The 26282-nt window shown below is 40.7% G+C and overlaps 1 protein-coding gene across 5 annotated transcripts in view; it reads right to left on the reverse strand.

Annotated features, from left to right (window-relative positions):
- Positions 1-757: 757 nt before the first annotated feature.
- The window catches only part of SERAC1 (serine active site containing 1), a 60823-nt gene continuing 35298 nt past the window's right edge, over positions 758-26282 (reverse strand). For 4 of the 5 annotated variants that reach the window (XM_063632680.1, XM_055268264.2, XM_063632687.1 and 1 more), the window contains 9 exons: positions 20600-20713; positions 18319-18481; positions 11444-11594; positions 10042-10183; positions 8765-8859; positions 7226-7323; positions 5834-6016; positions 4496-4639; positions 758-2570 (listed from right to left, as the gene is read on the reverse strand). In XM_063632680.1, coding sequence (XP_063488750.1) covers positions 2434-2570; positions 4496-4639; positions 5834-6016; positions 7226-7323; positions 8765-8859; positions 10042-10183; positions 11444-11594; positions 18319-18481; positions 20600-20713 — 1227 coding nt within the window. In that variant the 3' untranslated portion in view covers positions 758-2433. The remainder of the gene's footprint in view (positions 2571-4495; positions 4640-5833; positions 6017-7225; positions 7324-8764; positions 8860-10041; positions 10184-11443; positions 11595-18318; positions 18482-20599; positions 20714-26282) is intronic. The other variant, XM_055268288.2, reaches the window with a different exon arrangement.

Here is a 26282-nt window from a genome sequence, read left to right on the forward strand (position 1 = left end):
AGTTCTATTACAAATTTAAGAAACAAGGTTTCCATTCCATACTCTGAATTAATGAACAGTTGTTTCAACTGTGGTTTATCTGCCATGGTTCACAGAAAGCAGAACAAGAAAATGTACTAAACAGGGCCAGGTGCGGTGGCTCACGCCTGTAATCCCAGCACTATGGGAGGCTGAGGTGGGCAGATCACAAGGTCCAGAGATCAAGACCATCCTGGCCAACATGGTGAAACCCCATTTCTGCTAAAAATACAAAAATTAGCTGGGCATGGTGGTGCGTGGCTGTAGTCCCAGCTACTCAGGAGGCTGAGGCAGGAGAATTGCTTGAACCTGGGGAGGTAGAGGTTGCAGTGAGCCGAGATCGTGCCACTGCACTCCAGCCTGGTGACAGAGCAAGACTCTTATCTCAAAAAAAAAAAAAAAAAAAAAGAAAATGTACTAAACATATCTACCCCTTCTCCCCATGTTATCACATTGGGTAGTACATTTGTTGTTAGCAACTGTCATATTTGCTATATCTACTACAGGAATAAATAAGTGGGTTTTGCTAGGTTGTTGTACAATGAAACAATTAATTGTTGATAGAGTTTATTGATGAGCTATTTACCTTCAGATGCCATACTCTAGTTTTAGCTTTGACTATCTCATTCTACAAAAGTTCACCATCTTCAAAATTTAAGCATAGACTTACCATTTGACCAGCAATTCCACCCAAGAGAATCAAAAACATCTATCCACACAAAAATTTGTACACAAATGATCATGGTAGCATTATTTATCATAGACAAAAATGAACAGAACCTAGATGTCCATCAGCTGATGAATGGATAAAGAAACATGGCATATCATACAATGGAGTAATTTTGGCCATAAAAAGAAATGAAGTGCTGATACATGCTATATCATGAATGAACCTTGAAAACATGCTAATAGAAGGAAGGCAGACCACATATTGTATGATTCCATTTACATAAAATTCCTAAATCCATAGAGACAGAAAACAGATTAGTATTTACCGCAGGCTTGGGAAAGCAGAGGTGGGAACTGACTGCTCATGGGTATGGGGTTCTTTTGGGGATGATGAAATATCCTGAAATTAAATAGCAATGATGTTGCACAACTCAGCGAACTATACTAAAAACCAATTAATTGGGCCTGGGAACAATGGCTCTGGCCTATACTCACAGCACTTTGGGAGGGTGGCTTGAGATCAGGAGCTTGAGACCTGGGCAACACAGTGAGACCCTGTCTCTACAAAAAAAGTATTTATTTATTTTCTAATTACCCAGGTGTGGTGGCATGTGCCTGTAGTCCTAGTTGCTTGGGAGGCTGAAGCAAAAGGATCTCTTGAGCCCAGGAGTTTGAGGTTACAATGAGCTATGATCATGCCACTGCACTCTAGCTTGGGCAACAGAGTCAGACCCTGTCTCTAAACAAAAAAAAAAAAAAAAAAAAAAGAATTGTACAATTTAAAAGGGTGAATCTTATGGTATGTAAATTATATCTCAATAATGCTGTTAAGCTAAAGAAAAAAAGGTCATCAACATGATTTTCTACTTCTCACATGCTATAGAGGTCAATTAATACCACTTCCAAATGAGCAAGGAAGAAAGGTTTATTTCGCCAAAGAGAATCTGAGAATCTTGATACTAAGAACTGCTAATTCATATAATGGCTTAGAATAGTTTTATTTCATACTGTGATCAATAATGGATTGGCTACTTTATCCTTATCTAGGACAAATTCCAAGCATAGGCAGCTAGAGTCTGGAAAGAATTATTATAAGCTAGAATCTAAGAAAAAGATTTGTTCTCAGGAATACAAAAATAGATAGAAGGAACTGACCCAGACATGACAATAGGTCTAACAAAGTTAACACCAGTAATAATGTGTGAGATAAAAGGTAGAACTGAGCTAAAAACTCGAACTATAAAAAACTGACACATTTTCAAAATGTACAGCAAATCAATACCCAGAAGTAAAAGAGTCTTGAATGTTCTAGTTCATTCTTCTCTCCATTTTAGGTACTCTCTTAATGGCATTTTTATGGTAAGTTGAGTTAATGGTAGCTCTCCCCTCAGAACCTGCCGTGCCCCTCCTGGATGCACCGGGAAAGTCACAGATGGGAAAGGATACTCTCTCATAGCAGCTTTGCTCCAGTCAGCAGGCCCAACACTGCGAACCATAAAGCAGCACATAGGGACTTCTTTACGCTAAAGGGGGCCAATCCAGCCCTTCCTTCTGTGCCTGCCACTTCCGGGTTGGTGCTTTACAGTGCTTGAAGGGAGAACAATGTTCTGTAGTCTGCAACACACTCCAGACCATGTTGACGCTATGATCACTATGTTTGCATGATTGCTTCGAGCTTAAAAGAAGAAACAGAACACCAAGTTTCTTGCACTGAATTCACACATGAAAACTGGAAGAGGACAACTGTTAATTTTCAAGGTCTTTGGCTAAAGCTTCACGGATGAATTGTAAAGTACGCTGGTACAAAAAAGCATCCTTTTTCTTTGGCTTACAAATGTTCAAATGGTTAACATCCACAGGAATTAGATCTCCAATGCCTAAATCTGAAGAAAACAAAAAAGTCAATAAACCTAAGTAAAAATATAAGCTTTCCCCTTGACAATACTGAAAGAGGCCAAATGGGTAGTTCTAGACATTGCTTTGGTTGTGACAAGGGACTCTTAAAAGATAAAGGAACCTGAAGTTTGATTGTAGCTAAACTACATTTGATGAATGGATGGATTCTCAGTCAGTATAACCATAATTTTATGCTTTCCATAAACTTTTCGTATGTGTTCTGGGCTACTTCCTTATTTCAAAGCAAGCAGAGACTGAGCACTTGCATCTTCAAAACCTTCTTACACCTGCAGGTTATTACTAAGTTACTTCAGAGTTTCTATTATAAACTTCCTTTGTCCTGGTGAAATGAATGGGAATGTCTCACATGGGATCCATTCTATACCTAAATCCCAATGATCACTTTCAGGGTAAAAATGATTTAGTGCTTGAGATATTTCAGTCTAACAAAGTCCCCTTGCACAGAAGTGATAAGAGGTACTAGTGAGGCCACCTAGGTGAGGAATGCAGGTGGTGGTTATGAAGGAAGAAAAACCTCTTGGTGACAGAATTAGGACAAGGCTATGCCACTCCAAGCAGCTGGTCCATAATATTAACTTTGCGTTTGGGCCAGGCACAGTGGCTCACACCAGTAATCCCAGCACTTTCGGGGGCCAACGCAGGAGGACTGCTTGAGGCCAGGAATTTGAGACCAGCCTGGGCAACACAGCAAGACCCCATCTATACAAAAAAATTAAAAAATTGGACAGGTGTAGTAGTGTGTGCCTGTGGTCCCAGCTACTCAGGAGGCTGAGGTGGGAGGATCGCTTGACCCCAGGAGTGCGAGGCTGCAATGAGCTATGAATGTACCACTGAACTCCAGCCTGGATGACAAAGTGAGACCCTGTCTCTTAAAAACAAAAAACTTTGCTGTTGCTTCAAGCTTCCAAAGTCCTTTTTAAAAACATCTGGCAGCTGTTCTTTGGAACTATTCAAGTTCTTCAACTACTAAATAGTAACTCCTCAACCTACAGCATATTACTTTAAGGTAAAAATTTCAGTTCTGCTACAAAGTATGACATTTTTCATTTTATGTAGATAGCATATAATGAAATTAGGACAAAACTCATTATGTAGACAAAAGAACCATCTGGCAAGCACTCCAGATGCATGCTGTCCCTAGCTTGAAGGACCCACAATGTGGCTGGCTACCACCAGAACAGCACTTAAGCCAGCCTCAGAGGCAGTAAGAAAGGGGTTCCCAGAATAACAGGCAAGCTGAAGACGTGGCCAGGTGAGGCAAAAGCAATTCAGGTGGTGAAATGTACAGGGTATCTACTATGTACAGAGTAACAGAGGAGTCTATGAAGAGAGTTAAGATCTGGGCTCCTCCCTCAAAGAATCTATAATACATTATATGACACGAGAGAGCCGGCAATGGCCATTTCCCTCAACTCCAGGATCATGAAGAGATTGTATTTCAACACTAGGTTTTCCCATTGGAATATTTCTGGAGCTTTACTATTCCCCATGGATCCTCTATTTACGAAAGCTTCCACACTTTTAGATGATTTTCTTAAGGGTTCTGCATGTAAATATAAGTCTATTAAATAAATGCCCCTTTCGATCTAGCTGATAGAAGAGCTTTCTTCCTTTACTGCAAAAGAGTTCACTGTTGATGCCTAACTTAGAGGTAGCCAATTAACCCTTCTCATCTAATCAGTTACATAAAGGGCAGGGAGAGGTAATACCCGGGTTATATGTTTACAGAGAAATTTTAATCTATTGCTGAAAAGAATAAATTCGAATCTAGATCTTCATAAACTATCTCTTAAAACTGAGAACCTGGATATAAAAATTGCTGTTTACAAGTAAATGCTAGGTACAATTAAGCATCTAACAAACAGCCAACAAGTTTCAAAAGAGTGAATACCTGCTGATTCCACAGGTACCACATGGAGCTTAATCATGCTGCCAATGTAGGTTGGTAGTGTTTCCACAAAATTCAGCACCTGGAAGTTTTTGTCTTTAGCAAACTCCAGAAAGTCATCTTGTAGTGTTTTAAGTGCAGGAGAATCTGTAAAATTATACAGAACAAGACTGTGACAAGTTGTTTACCCAATTCATAATAAAATGCATTAATCTTTCAAATTTAGAGAGGAAATTAGAATTCTGATTCAAGACAGTGGCTTGAGTACACGCTTATTTTCTCCCCTGCCAAGAAGCCATTAAGATTCAAGGAAAAAGCTAAAACCAAGAATCGACAGGACAGTCAGCAGCAGGATAAGGTTTATCACATTACTGGGGGCAGGAAGCAGTTCCCAGGGCAGTCTGGTGTGTGGGACCACAGGGGTCCTCCAGGGTGATGATGGCACCACTACACCCACCCCAGAGCCCAGCCTCCCATCAACAAAGCCTGTCTACAATCACAGAATGCCTGTCCCTTCCCATCCCTCACCCTCACATATGAAAGAGCAACCAAGAGGCACCAGATAGGCCTATGACCTAAAAGAGATGGATCAGATAAGCAAACAGAAAAGCTGGCCACAGAAAAAAACAGCTAGATGAGGAATAGAAGGGAACTCACAAACCTTCTGCTTAGGATCTTTAGAATTATTTGAAAAGATAAAGGAGCCACAAAACAAGAAGAGGACATGAGTGGAGAACCACCAGGGCACAGGAAAGAAGGCGCGTATGGAAAACAAAATCTGACTCCACAAAAGGAAAGTCCAACGGAAGGTTTAGAAGAAATCAAGAGATTCTCCATAAAGTAGAACAAAGAGAAAATGGGAGCAAAAAGACACCTGGTATATTTAGGCTCGAGCCAGGGAGTCCAAATCCTGATTAACAGGTGCTCCAGAGAGAAAACTGCTTATTAATTAATCAAACCAAATAGAGTACTTTAATACTAACAATCTCAAAGTTTCATTTACATTTTAACAGTTGATGATTCTCCACTCATGGGAGAAATGCCATTTATTGGTAATTTGGAATAATACTTAAAAGCAAAACATTATGTGATTTTTCTAATTTTAAGTATTTAAGATAATATTAAAATTATTGCAATGCTTGAGTAAATAATGGCTTAAGAACAAAATGAGAAGTTATCAAAGAAAAATCAAGCCCAACCCAAAATTTCCATGAATAGTCTAAACACAATTATATACAAATTATAAAATGAGATAATATATTCAAGGAAGAAACTTTATCTTCTTCTCTGTATAACTGATGTTAATATAACCCCAATTTCCTTTATGACAGAAAGTATTACCCTTGCTGAGTTCTTTGACTTCCAATGAGGGGAAGAGAAGATAGCGAATATTAACAGAGTATTCAGCTAAACGTGATCCATGATGAGGGACACTATAAAAAATTATTCCTCTGGTGTTGTTGATAACAGTACTCATTTCTGGCTTTGTAGAGGCTTCCAACAGCATCTTTTTGACAAGAAGACCTGGCCACAGACAAGGAAGAAAAACAATGCATAAGCTATTTTCCTTCCCTTTATTACTGTAAAAAAAGAAAAGGCCAAACAAGAAATACATAAAAAGAGATGCTTTCTTTTAAAAAAATGGCTTAAACAATTCTCTGTACAGTAGGATAAGAAATAAGGCCTTAAAACACTTAATAATACTCCTGATCCTTATAGTGCAAGCCTACAAACAGGTAAGATTCTAGAAACTCATTTGCAGGGCAGCTCCTCGTCTCACAGGATCTACTGTCCCACTGCAGGAACCTGAGGTATGCCCAGCTGGGAGCTCCCTCAGGACATGAGCGTGGTGTGGCTGGTCTCTCAGCCTGCCATGGCAGCCCGCTGATGACCACACTGTCAAGACGGTGCTACTATTCCACAGCACACAGTCCCCCGTGGAGAACACAGCTCTCATGGGAACTGTTCCTCTGGAGGCACCTTTTCTTCCATCCCCCTGCCCCGGCTTTGGAACCAATAACGAAACACAAAGATCTCAAAGATGATGACAGTAGGTCTTTGAGGACACAAAGGGCTACACCCACTTTTGTCTCAGCAAAAATCCCCACCTCAGAGGCAATCCTGAGTGCTTCATCAGATAAACTAGGCCACCGGCTGCAGAAAGGCCTTCTGCAAGGTGGGTGGTAAAAATTTCAAAGTGGATTGGGGGAGTCGCACACAGGGGAGGCCATTCCATAAGCAACCACTAGGACCCCAAGAACAGACACTTGATCACACCTGCACCCCAGCAGCTCTGGGCCTGGTGTGAGCAGGCACCCAGTCTGGGACTGTGGGCAATAAAGCGACCATAGACTGCAACGGTGAGGGGGAGCAGGAAGAATAAAGGGGCACCCCTGGGGCCACCCAGGAGTGCTGAGACATGTTGATGAGGTGGGTGTATATGAAACTGGCTGCTTCTCATGTTTATTCATTACCGCTATGTGAAAGCACTATGCTGTCAAACCCATATCCCTCTTAGATGGTTTGTAACAGGCTGCCCCTTTCTAGAGAAAGGAACAGCATGGAACAAGAGTAGTAATTTTAAAAGTCCTAGCCATAGCTACACAGATTAATTTAGCGGGGGCAAGGGAGCCACTATTAAGTAAAATGGAAAGATAAAATAACTTTAGGTTGGCCACAGTGGCTGAAAATAACATCACAATGGCCACTTCAAAAAGTTGAAGCCACACTTACCTCCCATGCTATGTGATATCCAAACCACTGGCCTATCCCCAACACCAGCAGCTCTGAGCTTCCTAAGAAGTTCGTTGCTTCTGAATGCAATGGACTTTCTGAACAAAACAAAAACAGCAGGCATGACACAAGGCTATCGATGCCCTCAATTTGCTGTCTAATTTTTAGAGTTAAGAACTTTTGTCTACAGGACCAATGCTATATACTACATTTAGAGTAAGAAATACCCCCATTCTCTCTGCTTAATATAAACTACCCCTATTCTCTCTTCTTGAACTCCTGGCCTCAAGGAATCTTCCCACCTCGGCCTCCCAAAGCACTAGGATTATAGGCATGAGCCACCACACCTGGGATCTCTCTGCTCAATTCCTGAAATTGTTAATTCTCTATTTGTAACTTAATAACATTGGCCTAATTAAGAATATCTAAGCCCAGAACAGGCCATTCATTTACTACATGAACATTGTTGGAGCACCTGTGTCAGGCAATTTTTTCAGGTCAAGCTTGGGTCTCCCTGCAACTGCCCCCCAACACTTAGGATATGGATGTCCTTTTTCATCCAAGGCCTGACAAGGAAAGTACCACCAGAGACTGTGGTCTCTCTACTGGTAGTTAGGCTACAAAACTGTTAAGCTTTCATAATTTTGGTTTGTTCTTTAGAAACACTAGGATGCTATTTAGAAACACTAGAATGAGTCAAGTTTATTAGAACTTATTCCTTCCAATGCATGCTTTTATAAGTAGCATAAACAGGATGCTAATACAATCAGAATTCGAAATAAGTAATTTTTAAACTAAAGAGGAACTTCAAAACTATCTAGTCTAGTTTCAAACTGTTTACTTGTAGACACATTTCTTCAAAATAAAGGTTCTCTAGAGCTCCTCTGGGTGAAATGGGGAGGGAGACCTGGGGTCTTGCCTGCTCACCTTGACACCCTTCTTTGGCACCTACGGGAGGTTCATTCAGAAAGCAGTCTGGTAACACTGATTTAGACCAAATCTCTCAATCTGTAGGCAAAACTTCCCAGAAAAGTTAACTGACTGGTCTAAGACTGCACAGCAAATCAAAGGTAGGATCCGGCTACTGTCAGTCCAGTAACTGAAATCCAGCACTCCTTCCCATGTATACAACCGGCACAGATAACATACAAGGGATATAGCAGCTGATATTTCTCAGCATCTTTCTCTTTGCTTCCTTTAGCCAGTATGATTGTGGACACAAGAACAAAAAAACATCACTTTTACTTCTGATAGAAAAGGAGACTTTGCTAGAGAATCCACGATCCTTAACTATTAGAACAGTTGTAAATAAACCATGTTAGGAGCCCACCATTGGTGATATACCTAAGCCTTCTACTATTCCACTGCTTATTGAGAGCAAACTCCTTCTAGAAGGAAGCCAAAAAAGATTAGGTTTGTTCTTCATAAGAAAGTCCTGTCTGTGGCATCAAAAAATTAAAATCACTTCCCATCCAAGAGGACCTAAACTTGCAGCCTGAATTCTTCCCTGTCCTCCTGGTCTAAAGTCGCCTCTGTTACCTTTCCATAGGGCACCTTGCTCTCCAGTCGCTGAGGCTGGTGTCATACTCCACAGATATAATTCGGAGAGCAGGACAGTCTTTTGCTAACCATGTCTAAGTAAAATAAAACATATGTGAGAACAAGTATGAATCTTCACCACTGCAATTACTGCCTAATAAATCAAATTTATAACTAAAGGCCTCTTGCACTATAATTAAAGATAGCACTGGAATAAGGTTTGAAGGTACTGTAAAAACAATTCCAGCATTTTATCTTTTTAAGTCTGGTTTCGAAGTGGTACCAGTATTTATAGCATAAGGCCAATGAAGGTTTCAAGAGAATATTTTCAATTTTAACCTGCTATAGCCAAAAGTAAGGCCTGTTTTAAAGTCTAGATCAAGTTGGCTTTTTGAAAGAATTTAGTAGAATGCTATAATCTCAGGACAGATGGCATAGTCTGACAGATTTTGGATCTGAGAATTCAGAGACACTAATAATAATCGTCACAGTTCTATCTCTGTATACCCTAGGTCTATCATCATCTCTGTACTTCAGTGCCATCAGAAAGTGCAAATCATTCTTCTACTTGATAAGCCTTTGTGAAGGAGAATAAGTAGTAATGGAACAATGCCCTAAAAACTATTCACACGTATATGCAGCATCACTTTTAAATGAGCTTTAGATAAATCCCATTCAATGAATTCATTCCAGAAATAAGGTTCTTTGGGAGAAATAGTGTCAAAGAAATGTAAAGTATAAATTAGCCAGGCATGGTGGCATGTGCCTGTGGTCCCAGCTACTCAGGAGGCTGAGGGGGAATGACTGTTTAAGCCTGGGAGGTTGAGACTGCAGTGCGCTAGGATCGCACCACTGCACTCCAGTATAGGTGACAAAGTGAGACCCTCATCTCAAAAAAAAAAGGAAAGAAATGCAAAGTATAATTACTTCTTCAAAGACTTTCTATTTTTGTAATTATTAAGGTCATAGAATTAGGTAACTATTATAAATATAAGTATTGTTATGTTATTTTTGTATTATATTACAACAAAAGTGAACTATTACTGGCTCTTGCCCCTATTTTTTACTTAATAGAATATTTTTTGAGTCATACACTGCACCTCAAATGGAAATTATACAACATAGGGTGACAAGCCCAGTTGTTGTCATAACATACTACAAATCTCCCTAAGGGAAAGAAGAACTGCATGGAAAAAAAAATCCCAGAACAAAGAGAAAAACAAGCAAGCCACAATCAGGGCCCCAGCAACCAGGGCCAGAGTCAGTGGCTCCCTTACCTTGGGCCAACACGTCGTATATCTGTCTTCATCCTCCATAGGTTTTTCAATTACAGCCTGCTCACTGTCCTGCTGGCGCCATGTTTTGAATGCTGCTCCCATAAGGCCATGAATAAAAAGGACATCTGCTTTAATGGGCTGACTAATAGGGGAGAGAGTTTTAAAAAGAAGCAGAATAAATGTATTACTGCTTTGGTAAGAATCTACACAGCATTCTCTGTGGATGGTGCTTTAGCAGGTTTATGTGACATAAAACTGAATTAAAGCAAGCTCTATAAGCACAGGTTTGCTGCGAAACCCTAGAAGGAGCTTTGGCAAAGACATACATGAAGCATGTTCACTATTCTCTAAAAATGGAGACTATTCTAGTCAGGCAGACCAACCACAATTGATTGTAATGAGCTTAGCAATCAATCAACTGACAGACGTCATAGTCAGATTACCCTCTAAAGACTTCCATTTGAGAATATTCTACAAATCAATAAAAGTATTTAAGAAATTAAAGAAGAACGTGCTAATAACAGTTTCAAAGTCAGTATGTATAAAAGAGATTTTCAAAAACGTGTTAAGGAAACTAATACTTATAAAATGGGATTTCAAAGTAACATTCACTCATTGCATATGACCCATTAAAAACTGTAGATAGTATGTTAGTTGCAAGCTATTTACAGTACACATACAATTATGCAATGCACATATATATTACCATAGTATTTTATTTACAAATTGTAATTAACTAAGTAATCCATTTTTTAATTTAAAAGTTTTTGCTATTTTCTGAGGTATTTTTTGTAAAGTGCCCTAAGAAAACCAAGAAATATGTTATTTTTTCAGTGTGGTCCCTTCTGTGTTTATTGTCTTAGCAATTATACAACTAGATATAATGACCACAAATAACCTTAAGAAGGGGCATAAGTCAAACTTATTACTACTTATTCCTTCCAATGCATCCTTTTATAACTAGCATAAACTTTCTCCAGTCCCTTGAGTTCTAGGCCCAGTCTAATTTGGTTGCCATATAAGACAATGTCTTATCTCCTTCCTATTCAGCTGACTTCTACGATCCAAATCAGTTATTAACTCAGATCTAAGTGAAAATGCCTTGAACCAAAGGAGATATGTATTACAAAGTTTAAGTGTAATGCATTATCAAATGTGAATGCAGCCTAACTGAAGGGAAGCCCTTTGTAAAATAACCGTGATAATTTAGCTAGTTCACATACTTTTCATGACAACCTCCAATTCTTCTGAGGTTACTATAGACAAATTATTTTAGTAAATAAGATATTTGACTTATCAGGTATTTAACTTATCTGAATTATGCAGAAATAAGTTAAAAATTTGAGGCCTCTAGGCTTCACATTCCCAAAGGGGACAAAGCGACTCTCTTCTGCTTCCTTACCTTGTTCGATACTGGGGATGCAACACATACACGCCATCCTGATATTTTTCTTGCACAGTTTCTCGGTCTAGATTTGCCAGGATTCTGGCAGCATGTGAGGACTCCATAATGTGGTGAGACTTCATTGCTTCTGCCACGATGGAAACCCAGCCTGGTGAAAAGTACACGTATCCTAAATACTGATGCGAATCCATCGCAGACCATAGAGAGAGGTTTCAAACTGAACGTGATGGGAGAAAGGCAAACGTCGCGTGTCTGTCCTTGGCGGAGAAGTCCAACCACTCCAACCCCATTCTGCCCTACGACCCTCTGAGACCTGTGGCACAATACCATCTACATACCCCTTAAGGGACCTCAAAGAAGGAAAGAGGGGTTGAAGAGCCATTTTCTTTATTTAGAAAACCTAACACTAATAGCAATTATAGAGGTGTTCACAAAAGTGAACAAAATCTCATGATGTTTTGCTTTGAATAAGAATTATGAAACTCAGTGGGTTAATACTAGTTATTTCATCTTGACCAGCAATCAGTAATACCCTTTCATACAAATGAGGAAATTATTTCTTAACAATGAATTTGAGACACAAAACTCTGGTAGAATCTGGAGATCAGGAAGGAAAAAGCATTTTTTAAAGGGAGGCAAACAGAAAATGCATGGATAATACTATCTACAGTATGACTTCTTTTTTTAATGTTTTTGTTTTTAAAACTTTATATACATAAATATGTATAAAAGTATATGTGCGCACACACACACAAACACACAAAGATCTATACACTAAACTGATAAAGTCATTACCTTTTAGGAGAGAGATAGGGTAGAAGAGGGCTCTGTAAAAAAGGTACGTTTAGCTTTTTCGCTGTATCTATTTTCCGAAGTACAGTGAAAATCTATTTATTTATTTATATAATTTATTTAATTTAAAATAAAGCAGAACTTGGGCCTTGAAGTTAGACTTGGGCTTACATTTCTGCTCCCTGCTTACTTGCTCTGGAATCTCAGTCAAGTTATTTAGCAACTGAGCTAGAGGAAGGTTTTAATAAACTAATGTGAAAACCGTGGGCTCAGGACCAGCAGGCACTCAATACATGACAGCTGTTCCCATGCCCTTCTCCCACTGTCTATGACAAAAGTGTTGAGTCACTGTGATGATGGGAAGCCAGCATTTAATAACCTAAAAGGAGCTTCAGACTCAGTACTTAACAATATTCAAATGTATAACATCAGAAGATTCCTCTTCAAAATCTGTTAAAGATTTTAAAATAATAAAATAAGAATATTTAAAAATTATATCTATAGAGATAGACAAGTATGTTACTGGTATATATGAATATATGGCTTTATTTTTAATGAAGTCACAAGAAAAAGCATGGCACAAGCCATCTCCCGCTTTTTTCAGTTGACAAAATATGTTCACAATGTCTGAGATACTCCACCTTTGAAAAATATCAAATGCCCTTTGGAAAACTTATGTCTTTCTTTAACATTGAGCATTTTAAAATTACATAACATCTGAATGCACTCATGCACCACATCATAATGTTTCAGTCAACAATGAAACACATATACTATGGTGATCCCATAAGATTGTAGTGCAGTATTTTTGCTGTGCCTTTTCTATGTTTAGCTATGTTTAGAAACTCAAACATTTCCCATTGTGTTACAACTGTCTACAGTGTTCACTACAGTAACATGCTGTACAGGTTCAGAGCCTAGGAGCAATAGGCAATCCCATACAGCCCAGGTGTGGAATAGGCGCTACCATCCAGGTTTGTGTAAGTACTGTGATGTTTGCACAGTAACAAAACTGCCTAACGATACATTCCTCAGAATGTTTCTCCACTATTAAGCAATGCATGTCTGTACATGTTAACTGTAAAAAATAATTAAATAACTAAAAGTAGCATCTAATGATGAAAGTCTTGCTTTAGTACTCCCATAATTTCCCAACTCCATTTACATCCTCAGAGTAATGAAAGGTAGAAGTTTGGTGGACATGCTTTTGAAAGATATAGTCATACATCTATAATTTAAACATATACAATGGGCCGGGAGTGGTGTTTCACGCCTGTAATCCCAACACTTTGGGAGGCTGAGGCAGGCGGATCACTTGAGGTCAGGAGTTCAAGTCCAGCCCGGCCAACATGTGAAACCCCATCTCTACTAAAATTACAAAATTAGCTGGATGTGGTGGTGGGCGCCTGTAATCCCAGTGACTCAGAAGGCTGAGGCACCAGAATCACTTGAACCCGGGAGGTGGAGGTTGCAGTGAGCCAAGATAGCGCCACTGCACTCCAGCCTGGGCAACAGAGTGAGACTCTGTCTCAAAGAAAAAGAAAAAGAAAAAAAAATGTAGCTCTATATGCACTTTTTGAAAACTAAATGGAATCATACTACTGTTCTGTGACTGTACTTCAGCAATATGTCTTGGAGAGCTCTCTATATCTATCAACTTCATTCCTTTGAACTATAGTATTACGTCACATGAGTACGCCATTGTTTAACCACTATTCATTCCTACTGGCAGACATTTAGGTTGTTTCCAACTTTTGTAAATCTGAAGGCAAAAATCTGCAGATCTGATCTAAGATTGATACAAAATATATAAAAACAGGGAAAGACACAGGATGCCTAAAGAGAAAAAAACACAGGGCAAGGTAGCAGAATTCAACTTGGAGTACTGAGAAGTAATGGAGGCTGAGCAAAAAGAAGGTATATGTAGGTACCTCTTTCAGAAGTTTAGCTATAACAAGGAGGAGAGGATGTTACAGGGGATGCAGATTATGTTTTTCACATCTTCCTCCAATGTATGTGATCAGAGGGTCCAGCTATGAGGCAGCAGCTGACCACGAGACCAGAAAAAAGTATACATTCCTGAGACTGTGAAAGAAGACAGGCCCAAACATGGCTGGAGGCCTTATAAAAGAGGTGTCTCTTTTCCTATTATCAAGAAAAGGAAAGAACAGGGTTTGGTTTTTGTTAGTGAGAAAATTCCTTTTAGGGCTTCATTTGTCTCAGTAAAGTAGGAGGAGAAGTCATCCTCTGAGAGGAAGGAATATGTGAAAGGTTTAAGGAACATGGAGAAGGTTTACAATAGTCATTGCTAAGAATGCTAAGGTATGTTGATAGGAGAAACATAATTGCTGAGCAATATTGAAGGTTCTTTAATTTGTGATCTCATAAGCCTGCTGACAATCAATCTGCAATGATTCCATGTTCAGCCAGAGTAAGCAGGCAGTAGGTTTCATCAAGGTCTTGATCAAGAGACTGCTAACAGGATCAAAGGGAAAGGGAGTTGTAGGTACTGGCAAAAATGTTACTGAAATAACAGACCATGGTATAAGCTGGGTTCAGGGAGGAAGTAAAGAATAAAAAGAGTGATGGATTGGGAGAGGATAAAGGGGTCTGCAGATAGAAGATTTCAATAGAGAAGAAAACCAGTCCTTATGGGGTAGATGCAAAAACAAGCTTGAATGAAAGAAGGATGTGCTCAGGGCTGATTTTTAGGTGAAGTGGTTTCAGGCAGTGACTAGGTTCAATGTATGACTTAGGAGTAGGGTACTAGACAACTCAGGAGCAGAGCAGGAAGTCAACGAAGATGAGAAGGTCATGAAATTGAGGCCAAGGTGGTGAGTGGGCTATCTAGGAGATAAGAGGACTGAAGACTTGGGGCAGACCCAGGTTTCAGAGAAGAGTCATTTTTTTTTCTATAATAAGATACTGATTTGATCAGGTCTTTGTCCTGCTTTGAATCCCTTAGTCTCCACTTCATCAATGAACCTGTATATAGGTCAATAGAAATCATCCAAAGTAAAGCACAGAGAAAAAAACTGAAACATAATGAACAGAATGTCAATAACCTGCAGGACAGAAAAAAGAGATCTAATATACATAACAGAAGTTCCAGAAAAAGATAAGAATAAAAAAGGACAAAAGAATAAATATTGGATGATATACTGGCCGGAAAGTTTCCACATTTGATCAAAAACACCAACCCGTCAATACAACGTATTGTATTCTTGAAAACTGCTGAGAATAGATTTTAAATGTTCTCACCACAAAAAATGATATGTATGGGGTAATACATATGTTAATTCTCTCAGTTCAGTGGACCCCAAGCAGGATAAATATGACACCTAGGCATTTCAGAGTCAAAAATCAAACAGAAAGATCTTAAAAGAAGCCAGAGAAAAGAGATATCACATATAACAGAATAAAAGTGGGAATCCAAAGAGACTTCTCATCAGACAATGGATTCCAGGAGAGAGTGGAATGACATTTTAGAAATGCTGGAAAAAAACACACACACACACACACACACACACACACACACACGGAGTCAACAAAGAATACTTTATCCAGGGAAGACATCTTTTCCTGGACATAAAATAAAGGCAAATTAAAGACATTTTCAAATAATGAGGTGAGAAAATTTGTTGCCAGTGGACCCAATACACAAGAACTACTAAAGGCAAGTCTTTAGGCTGAAGAGAAATATTATCAGATGTAAATTCATATAGCACTGGAGATTATAAATATGCAAACAAAAAAGATTTTTGATTTCTTATATTCTTTGTCACATGACTGTTCCTATGGTTTCAATGTGTCCCCTCCAAAATTCAAGTGTTGCCAATGTGACAGTAAGAAGAGGTGAGCCTTGAAGAGGTGAGCCTTGAAGAGGTGACTGGGCCATCAGTGTTCCTCCCACATTAATAGAATTAATTCATGTTTGAAGTGATTGCTATCCCAATTGCCCTGACTTGATCATTACACATTGTATGCTTGTATCAAAGTATCACTACATGTACTCCCCGTAAATATACACAACTACTATGTAAATAAAATTTTAAATTCAAAAATTTTTAAATAAAAAATAAAAGAGGCTTCATGCAACATGCAGGCTAGCTTGCCCTTCAGTCTTCTGCCATGTGATGATAAAACAATGAGGCCCTCACAAGACACCAATGGCCAGAACCTTGATCTTGAACTTCCCAGCCTCCAGAACTGAGAAACAATAAATCTGTTATTTATAAATTACCCCCAGGCTCCAACATATAGCCTCAGGTTACAGCAGCATAAAATGAACTAAAACAACTATTAAAACATAAATAACAACAACGTAACCAGGCACGGTGGCCCAAACATATAGTCCCAGCTACTCGTGAGGCTAAGGTAGGAGGATCACTTGAGCCTAGGAGTTTGAGGACAGCCTGGGCAACACAGCAAGACCTTGTCTCAAAAAATAATAATAACAGTGATAATGTATTGTGACGTCTATAAATAAGAGTAAAATATATTACAACAATACCACAAACAATGGCAGGGGATGTGAACTGAATTATGGGGTTGTAAGGATCTTACATCATATGAAATGGCATAATCTTAATTCAAAGTAGACTGTAAGGATACAACCATTAAAAAATACACACAAACACAGTATAAAAAGCCAAAAGAGGAGAAAGAACAGAATTTAAAAACAAACATTCGAGTAATACAAGAAGTCAGAAAAAAAGAAAAAGAGGGACAAATAGAAAGCAAAGAGCAAGATGACCAACATAACCAAACAATATCAATGATTACATTAGTGTTGAAAGTGTATCCTCCATCCCACAGCACACATATATGTGTACATATACATTTATACTTATTTGTATGCGTATGTATGTATATCTGTGTGTGTGTGTGTGTGTGTATGTATTATCCAGCTCTTTCTACTGAAAGAGGCAAGAAGCAAAGACACCCCAGGAGCAATATGCACTCCTGTCATTTAGATCTTGGTCTCTAAGAATCATTCTCCACTGAAAGGATAGAGGTTTCTCCAGAGAAATGAGCCTAAAATATGTTGTTATACCAGGAAATAAGAAATGCCTCCCCAAAATAACGTGGGCATATCATAAAGGACATGGGCCAGTTTGCTGGGGCTCCCATTAGTCAAAGCTGAAACAATTTGGCACCAAATTATTAAGTACAGCAATAAATTATAAACTTTTAAAAATAGGAATTCATGTAACTGTCCATAGAAGGGAGGCAGGAGATGGAGGGAGGGAGGAGGGAGAGAGAAAGACTCTTGCTTCCAGTAGAATGCCAAATGCTGAAAAGCACATGCAGAGGGTGTGCTGGAGCTAGAAAATCATTTTAAAACCATTACGGTAAAGACTAGATCGGGCAGGAACTGTCAGAGGATAGAAAGCAGGATATTTGCTTGGTCTTAAAGTATCTCCCCACAGCTGGTTTATTACTTGCAAGAGGGAAAATCATTAATCATAAAATGAAGCTCTTTTTAGTCTGACTATGCCTCTTGGTTAACCAAATCACATCAAAAATTACAGGCCAGGCATGGTGGCTCACACCTGTAATCTCAACACTATGGGAGGCCAAGGCAGGGGAATCACTTGAGCCCAGGAGTTCGAGACCAACCTGGGCAACAAAGTGGGACCCCCGTCTCTATAAAAAGTTTTTCAAATTAGCCATGCACAATGGCATGTGCCTGTAGTCCCAGCTACTCGGGAGGCTGAGGTGGGAGGACCCCTTGAGCCCAGGAGTTTAAGGCTGTAGTGAGCTATGACCACACCACTGCACTCTAGCTTCGGCAACACAGTGAGATTCTCTCTCAAAAAAAAAAAAAAAAAAAAATTACATAATTAGATGATCATCAATCACGGCAAACCTGCTCTCCTATGATCACCTACAATACTGACTATCTTAGGCACGGACTATCTACAATCTCAAGCAATTCCTTGCCTCTACCAAAATAACATGTTCTAAGGACCCATAACTAACCCTAAGTAGAGCCTTGTCTATTGAAAAATGAACATATCATGAGGGGTAGAGGTGGGAGAACAAAGTAAAAAATACTCAGTATATAAAGCTGTTACCTGAGCGAACTATAGAAGAATGAAGATGTTCATTCAAAGCCATATTTCCAATGACACGCATTATATTTCTCTGTACTTTAGGGCAGTCCTTGTGAAGTCGGTACAGCCTCTGAAGTAGCTGCAGGCCTCCATTTGCTTCGATTTTATCACAATGTGTGGATATCTGGCACAATAAATAAACGAAAGCTCCCTTGACATTGTACAAATTCATGACGTGAGATGACACAGCCTGGCCATGGGGACAGCTAGGTAGCTCCTGCTCAAGGGCAGGGATGCAGGGAGACTCCTCAAAGCTCTCATCTCAGCTTGCTTAAATAAGCAAATCCCTATCTAAGCAGGAAGTGCTTCAAAATCATAGAAAAAATCCCAAGAAGGCATCTCTCACCAGGACTACTAAAATCATCATTGTCAATCTGCTTAGCTCTTGGTTGGATGTAACCTGACAATGTCATTATTACAAAATTGTTTCAATTTATAGTGACACATTCACTTGAAATTACCTTAAAACAGTTCTCACCTTGAGAAATCTGCCACCTATTCTCAGGAAATAGTCCTCTGTGCAAGCGAACAGATTTCGTTCAGCAAACAAGGACTCACACAGGGCGAGACCAGTCACCTCTGTGGCCCCACACCCTATCCCACACAATGCCCACAGCTATGGGGCTGGCCTCAAACTTAGAAGTTGGAAAATTTTTTAAAGGAGAAAGATCAGGTAAAAATAAAAAGAGATTTGACGTTTTAATGGAGAAAACAGATAAAAGAAAAAGAAAACATACATATTAAGTTAAGGGAAGAGAACTGACCAACAACTCAGTCTTTCTAATGTCACTGGGCAGAGGTTTGCCTCTTCCATCACTAGTTTTACTCAAGGACATGACACCATATGTACATACGGCAATTTTCACTTTCTAGATTTTTGTTAGATTATGTCACATTTTAAGTGCCTTAAAATGTATGCCTTTTAAATATACTGTATATCAAGTGAGATCTGCAATAATTTCAGAGATTTCTGGAAAGGTAACTATTATATTCCACGCACTGCCCTTTCTACTGAAGATGCAGCTATTGCTTCGGAAAAACAACTCAGGAGACACCACACTCGAGTAAGTTTTCCCAGGTCCCTTCTGTACTACAACACCTTATTCCCTCTGCTTTGTGGTCAGTTCCTAATTTCGTGGGTGAGAACTAAAGAATGACTCTCTAGTCTAAAGATGACTTTCCACACATGGCTTTTAAGCCATGTCTAATGTGTCCCAAAACTGAACTGGAGAATTCTGAATCTCAAGGATGGTGTTTGTCTTGATGTGGGACAAATCACCTGCATTCACCTCACCAGGCTGCTGGCTACAAATGCAAATTCCTGGACTCCACACCAAATCTATGATGTTAAACTTCATACAAGTGAGTGGAAAAATGTGCATTTTGAAACACATTTCCTGGGTGATGTTTCTGCACTATGAGCACTACAAGGTTTGTTGCTTTTTTCCTTTTTAAACTGTCATCGTGATAGAAAAGTTTCTATGGTACCAAAGAGTTTAACAATCATTGATATATGCTACAGTTACACTTCAGGAGCACAGTCATCTAATATTTCCTTGTTTTTTTTTTTTTGTTTGTTTTTCTGAGACGGAGTCTTGCTCTGTCGCCCAGGCTGGAGTGCAGTGGCACAATCTCAGTTCACTGCAACCTCTGCCACCCGGGTTCAAGCGATTCTCCTGTCTCAGCCTCCAAGTAGCTGGGATTACAGGTGCGTACCACCACACCTGGCTAATTTTTGTATTTTTAGTAGAGATGGAGTTTCACCATGTTGGCCAGGCTAGTCTTGAACTCCTGACCTCAGGTGATCCACCCGCCTCAGCCTCCCAAAGTGCTGGGATTACAGGCATGAGACACCGCACCCGGCCTGTTTTTTCTTTTATCTTGTCACATCTTTGGCAGTTGTTTTAATGGAAATTATCTGAAAATAATATGTAAAAATATCTGAGAAAGGCAGTAGAAGACAACATAACTCAAAGGCAAATGCCACATTTAGATGATAGGCTGCTTTCTTTTATGCAATTAAATAAATTTTTAGAAATACTTAGCAAAATAGAATCTCATTTATTGGTGCTAAATCATGATTATTCTAACAATTAAAATGGGAGGAAAGCAGAAATTTAAAAATAAGTGAAGGGCTTCTCTCCTTTTACAGTAAATGATTATTGCCCTTGCAAGAATCAACCTATATAATTATTTCAATAAAATCATAAAAAGTAAACTACATTTTGAAAACGTAAATTACCTCAGAATGCTTTACTATAGCTTCTAAACAGAACATTTCCACTGTTGCTGAAGGAACTTCTCCAAAACTTTCAGCATAAGGAAGTCCATTTCCTCCAAAACACCATAAACCACCCTGAAATTAAAATAATTAAAATTTTTACTGAAAAAAAGTGACTAATATTTTTGTTTGACAAAAAAAAAAATCTCTGTACTAATAGATGGTATTAGAAAATACTAATGTGTAGGGTCTCAAAATATGTTGGAGACGTAAAAGGAACTTTATGCAAACTGTGGGTTATCAGAATAGAAAACATACAAATTATTCCTAGAAGAGCGCAACCTGTATCCTCCTCAAGTCTCTCCTCTGTGTCCTTTTGTCTGAAAGTGTGAAGACTAACTCACGATTCTTTAACAAGTAAGAAAAGCCCAGGATGTTCTAGTGTCATCTCTTCCAGCCCCCAGTAGTCAGTACAGTACATTATTTTCCAGATCCTGCTAACAGCCTAAAGTCTAATAATCAATATAATTCAAAAGATATAAAGCACTATTGGACAAGTTAAAAAGAAAGATCACAATGACAATGATTACAGAGCTTTCTTCTTAATTTGAAATTCAATTCAAGTTCATATGGAAGGATAAACAAAAATCGTTACAAAAATTACAAAACAGAAGAGTAGTAGGGACTATTTCTAACAGATATTAAAACAAATAAAAACATTTCAATTTTCTATTGAATGTTTTCAAAATTAAAACATTTCAATTTCAACTCTTACCACAGATCAAGGGTTAATGTCAATAATATGCAATAATCTCCTACATGTCAGTGACAAAAAATACCAACACTATTATAGAAATACAAGCACAGTCATAAACACAAAGTTGTTAGGAAAATAAATATAATGCCTCTAAAATATATTATTAATTATATGTTATATATTTATATATGTATTTATATATTTATATATTGTATAGTATATATTTACGTTTATTTTATATTAATATACTATATGTTTTTATATCTATATATTATATATAATATGTAAATTATATATTATATTTTATTTTTATATTTTAGGGCATATTTCTAAATATAATTCATTATATATAAAATACATAAATAAATATATATTTGTATATTATTTTATAAATATATATAAACAATGCTCAGCACTGTTCATAATGAGAGGCGTGCACATTGAAAGGACACTAAGAAGCTACATTTGTCCTCCATCGAACAGACGAGGTTCTAGGGAAACAAGCACGCACAGCACCCTGCTGCGAGTAGTATCAACGGCACGACTTCTATGGAGGACAACCTGGCATCAGCGATCAAGATCACAAGCGCACATGCCCTTTAATAATTGTTCCCACAGAGATGCTCACACGTAGGGAAAGTTATATACAAGTTTGCTCACTGCTGCATTGTTTATATAATAATAAAGACTGAAAACCAGCTAATATTCATCAATGGAGGTTAGTTAAATCAATTATGGTACAGCTGTACAATGGAATGCCATGCCGGCCTGAAAATTTTGAGTCTCTTCTTACATTGATATATACCAATCTCCACAATAATCCTTAAGTGAGAAAAAGTTATAGAACAGTGTGTATGTATCCTGTGCTACTACTCGTGCAGAGAGAGAGAGTGTGTACATTGGGGTAGGAGAGACGGAAGGGATGGAGAGATGTATTGCTGCATTGCTGTAGGTGCTTTGGAAGTGCTTCACTTTGGAGCTAGGGGTCACAATTGTGTGCATACAGCCCACCTGCTGGCAAAAGAGGACAACTACAAGGTAATGGCTAAAAAATGTATATATTAATATAAAACCCAGTGTTTTCTATAGAAAATATAATCCATAAGATTCTGCATTTTTAGTTAATTTATAAGGTCCATGGTTCAGTAAACCAACTAAAAATAATTTTTGGCCACTCTATACTTTTTATTCATGCCTTCTTCTCATATATAACATTCTTTTTTTCTAAATTTAAACATGCTTGGATCTCAGAGAGTCACATCATTTAAATTGAGGATTGAGATGGGGCTAAGTCATGAAAAGTCATCCTTCTCTGGCAGAGATAATGGTAAATAGTGGATTGGTGAACTTTGTCAGGGGGTAGGAATTTTTAGTTGAAGATTTATCACCACATCCCAGCTCCCTCAAACCCCTCTTCCCACCTTGTACCCTTGAATCATCTCATCTATTTCTACTCTAAATTTCCCAAGTACAGAGAGGAGAGAAGGCAAAGAAAAATGATCTAGGACTTTCATTTGTCTTGGCCATTTTGGCAGTGTGATGCAGTTCCCATTTCATTCTCATTTCTGGCGAAGCTTGTTACATATGAATTGGCAGATTTTGTGGCAGTAAGAAGTACAAGCAAAAAGGAATGAATACAAAGGAACAAACTCACAGTATGGTTGTATGGATTATATTCTAAACCCTAATGTAAAAATAAATGTACATAGTTACTGCTGCTTTATAGTGAACTAAGATATGACAAGACTAAATAAATTCATAAAGATTTAAGAAACACCAAACATCAGCGCCTCTGCCCGGCCGCCCCGTCTGGGAAGTGAGGAGCGCCTCTGCCCGGCCACCCATCATCTGGGAAGTGAGGAGCGCCTCTGCCCGGCCGCCCCGTCTGGGAAGTGAGGAGCGCCTCTGCCCGGCCACCCATCATCTGGGAAGTGAGGAGCGCCTCTGCCCGGCCACCCATCGTCTGGGAAGTGAGGAGCGCCTCTGCCCGGCCACCTATCGTCTGGGAGGAAGTGAGGAGCGCCTCTGCCCGGCCGCCCCGTCCGGGAAGAAGTGAGGAGCGCCTCTGCCCGGCCGCCCCGTCCGGGAAGAAGTGAGGAGCGCCTCTGCCCAGCCGCCCCGTCCGGGAAGAAGTGAGGAGCGCCTCTGCCCGGCCGCCCCGTCTGGGAAGTGAGGAGCGCCTCTGCCCGGCCGCCCCGTCTGGGAAGTGAGTAGCGCCTCAGCCCGGCCGCCCCGTCTGGGAAGTGACGAGCGCATCTGCCCGGCCGCCCCGTCTGGGAAGTGAGGAGCGCCTCTGCCCGGCCACCCACCGTCTGGGAAGTGAGGAGCGCCTCTGCCCGACCACCCACCGTCTGGGAATTGAGGAGCGCCTCTGCCCGACCACCCATCGTCTGGGAAGTGAGGAGCGCCTCTGCCCGGCCGCCCCGTCTGGGAAGTGAGGAGCGCCTCTGCCCGGCCACCCATCGTCTGGGAAGTGAGGAGCGCCTCTGCCCGGCCACCCCGTCTGGGAAGTGTGGAGCGCCTCTGCCCGGCCACCCATCGTCTGGGAAGTGAGGAGTGCCTCTGCCCAGCCACCCATCGTCTGGGAAGTGAGGAGCACCTCTGCCCGGCCACCTATCGTCTGGAAGGTGAGGAGCGCCTCTGCCCGGCCGCCCCGTCTGGAAGGTGAGGAGCGCCTCTGCCCGGCCGCCCCGTCTGGGAGGAAGTGAGGAGCGCCTCTGCCCGGCCACCCCGTCTGGGAGGAAGTGAGGAGCGCCTCTGCCCGGCCGCCCCGTCTGGGAAGAAGTGAGGAGCGCCTCTGCCCGGCCGCCCCGGCTGGGAAAAAGTGAGGAGCGCCTCTCCCCAGCCGCCCCATCTGGGAAGAAGTGAGGAGCGCCTCTGCCCGGCCGCCCCGTCCGGGAAGAAGTGAGGAGCGCCTCTGCCCGGCCGCCCCGTCTGGGAAGTGAGGAGCGCCTCTGCCCGGCCGCCCCGTCCGGGAAGAAGTGAGGAGCGCCTCTGCCCGGCCGCCCTGTCTGGGAAGTGAGGAGCGCCTCTGCCCGGCCACCCATCGTCTGGGAAGTGAGGAGCGCCTCTGCCCGGCCACCTATCGTCTGGGAAGAAGTGAGGAGCGTCTCTGCCTGGCCGCCCCGTCTGGGAGGTCTACCACGGAGGCCAGAAGCAATGTGGGGGCTGGACGTGGTGGCTCACGCCTGTGGTCCCGGCACTCTGGGGGGCGAGGCGGGTTGATCACTTCGGGCTAGGAGTTCGAGACCAGTCTGGCCAACTTGGCGAAACATGAAAAATACAACAGACAAACCAACCAACCAACTCAGTGACAACAAAACAGGTCTACCCTGGAGTCATACTCTAATCTTTTCTATTTTCCTCCCTTTCTGATCCTTTATCCCACTTTCTTTTTCTTCCTCTTCCTTCTCCCTCTTCTTTGTCAAATAGAGGATTGAGTTATTATCACTGATCCATATAAAGTCCCTCTCTCATTTATTTTAACTCCCACCCCCCATTTTTATTCCCCGACTTCCCATGTGCAACCTTCCTAATATGTTTGATACGCATCTTTTTGTTTGTATGTATGTTTAGAAAATGTTTGTTTTTGTGTGCAAAAAAAATTAATAAAAAAAAAAAAAAGAAACACCAAACATCAAATTCTATGAGTGCAACAAAAAATAATTTTATAAGGACTAAGGAAGTGCATAGGAAAAGCTAGAGAATGACAATATTAAAAACAATAATAAAGAGTAGGTACAGGCGGAGCGTGGTGGCTCACGCCTGTAATCCCAACACTTTGGGAGGCCGAGGCAAGTGGATTGCTTAAGCCCAGGCGTTCAAGACAAGCCTGGTCAATACAGTGAAACCCCATCTCTACAAAAAATTAGCTGGGCAAGGTGGTGCACACCTGCTGTCCCAGCTACCCGGGAGGCTGAGGTGGGAGGATTGCCTAGCCCAGGGAGGTCAAGGCTGCAGTAAGCCATGATCATGCCACTGCACCCCAGCCTGGGCAAGAGTGAGATCCTGTCTCAAACAGACCAAAAAAAAAAAGGAATATGTAGAAAAATGGAAAGGCAACAGTAATATAAAAGGGCTAATCTCTGGTGGTTTTTTTTTTGTTTTTTTTTTTTTTTTGAGATGGAGTCTTGCTCTGTCACCCAGGCTGGAGTGCAGTGGCGCGATCTCGGCTCACTGCAAGCTCCGCCTCCCGGGTTCACGCCATTCTCCTGCCTCTGCCTCTCCGAGTAGCTGGGACTACAGGCGCCCGCCACTACGCCTGGCTAATTTTTTGTATTTTTTAGTAGAGACGGGGTTTCACCGTGGTCTCCATCTCCTGACCTCGTGATCCGCCCGCCTCGGCCTCCCAAAGTGCTGGGATTACAAGCGTGAGCCACCACGCCCGGCTTTTTTTTTTTTTTTTTTGAGATGGAGTCTCGCTCTGTCGCCCATGCTGGAGTGCAGTGGTGCAATCTTAGCTCACTGCAAGCTCCACCTCCCGGGTTCAAGTTATTCTCCTGCCTCAGCCTCCCGAGTAGCTGGGACTATAGGCACATGCCACCACACCCAGCTAATTTTTTGTATTTTTAGTAGAGATGGGGTTTCACCATGTTAGACAGGATGGTCTTGATCTCCTGACCTCATGATCCGCCCACCTCGGCCTCCCAAAGTGCTGGGATTATAGGCATAAGCCACTGCGCCCGGCTCATCTCTGGTGTTTCTTCACAAAAAGTTACAACCTTAGAGCTCTGTGATTTGTGCAAACTAACTGGGCTTTAAAGTGATGTTCATTCTAAAGCAGGAGTTTTTAACAAGCGTCCTTAGGGGTATGGGGTAGATAGAATTCAAGGCAGGTAGGGTGTAAACTTGGATGGAAAAAAAAATTACCTTTGCTTTTTCCTAACCTCTAACTGAAATTCTGCATAGTATTCAGTTATGAACACAGACAATAAACCACAGTAACAC

Source organism: Symphalangus syndactylus, chromosome 2 (genome assembly GCF_028878055.3).
Source record: "Symphalangus syndactylus isolate Jambi chromosome 2, NHGRI_mSymSyn1-v2.1_pri, whole genome shotgun sequence".
Lineage (NCBI taxonomy): Eukaryota > Metazoa > Chordata > Mammalia > Primates > Hylobatidae > Symphalangus > Symphalangus syndactylus.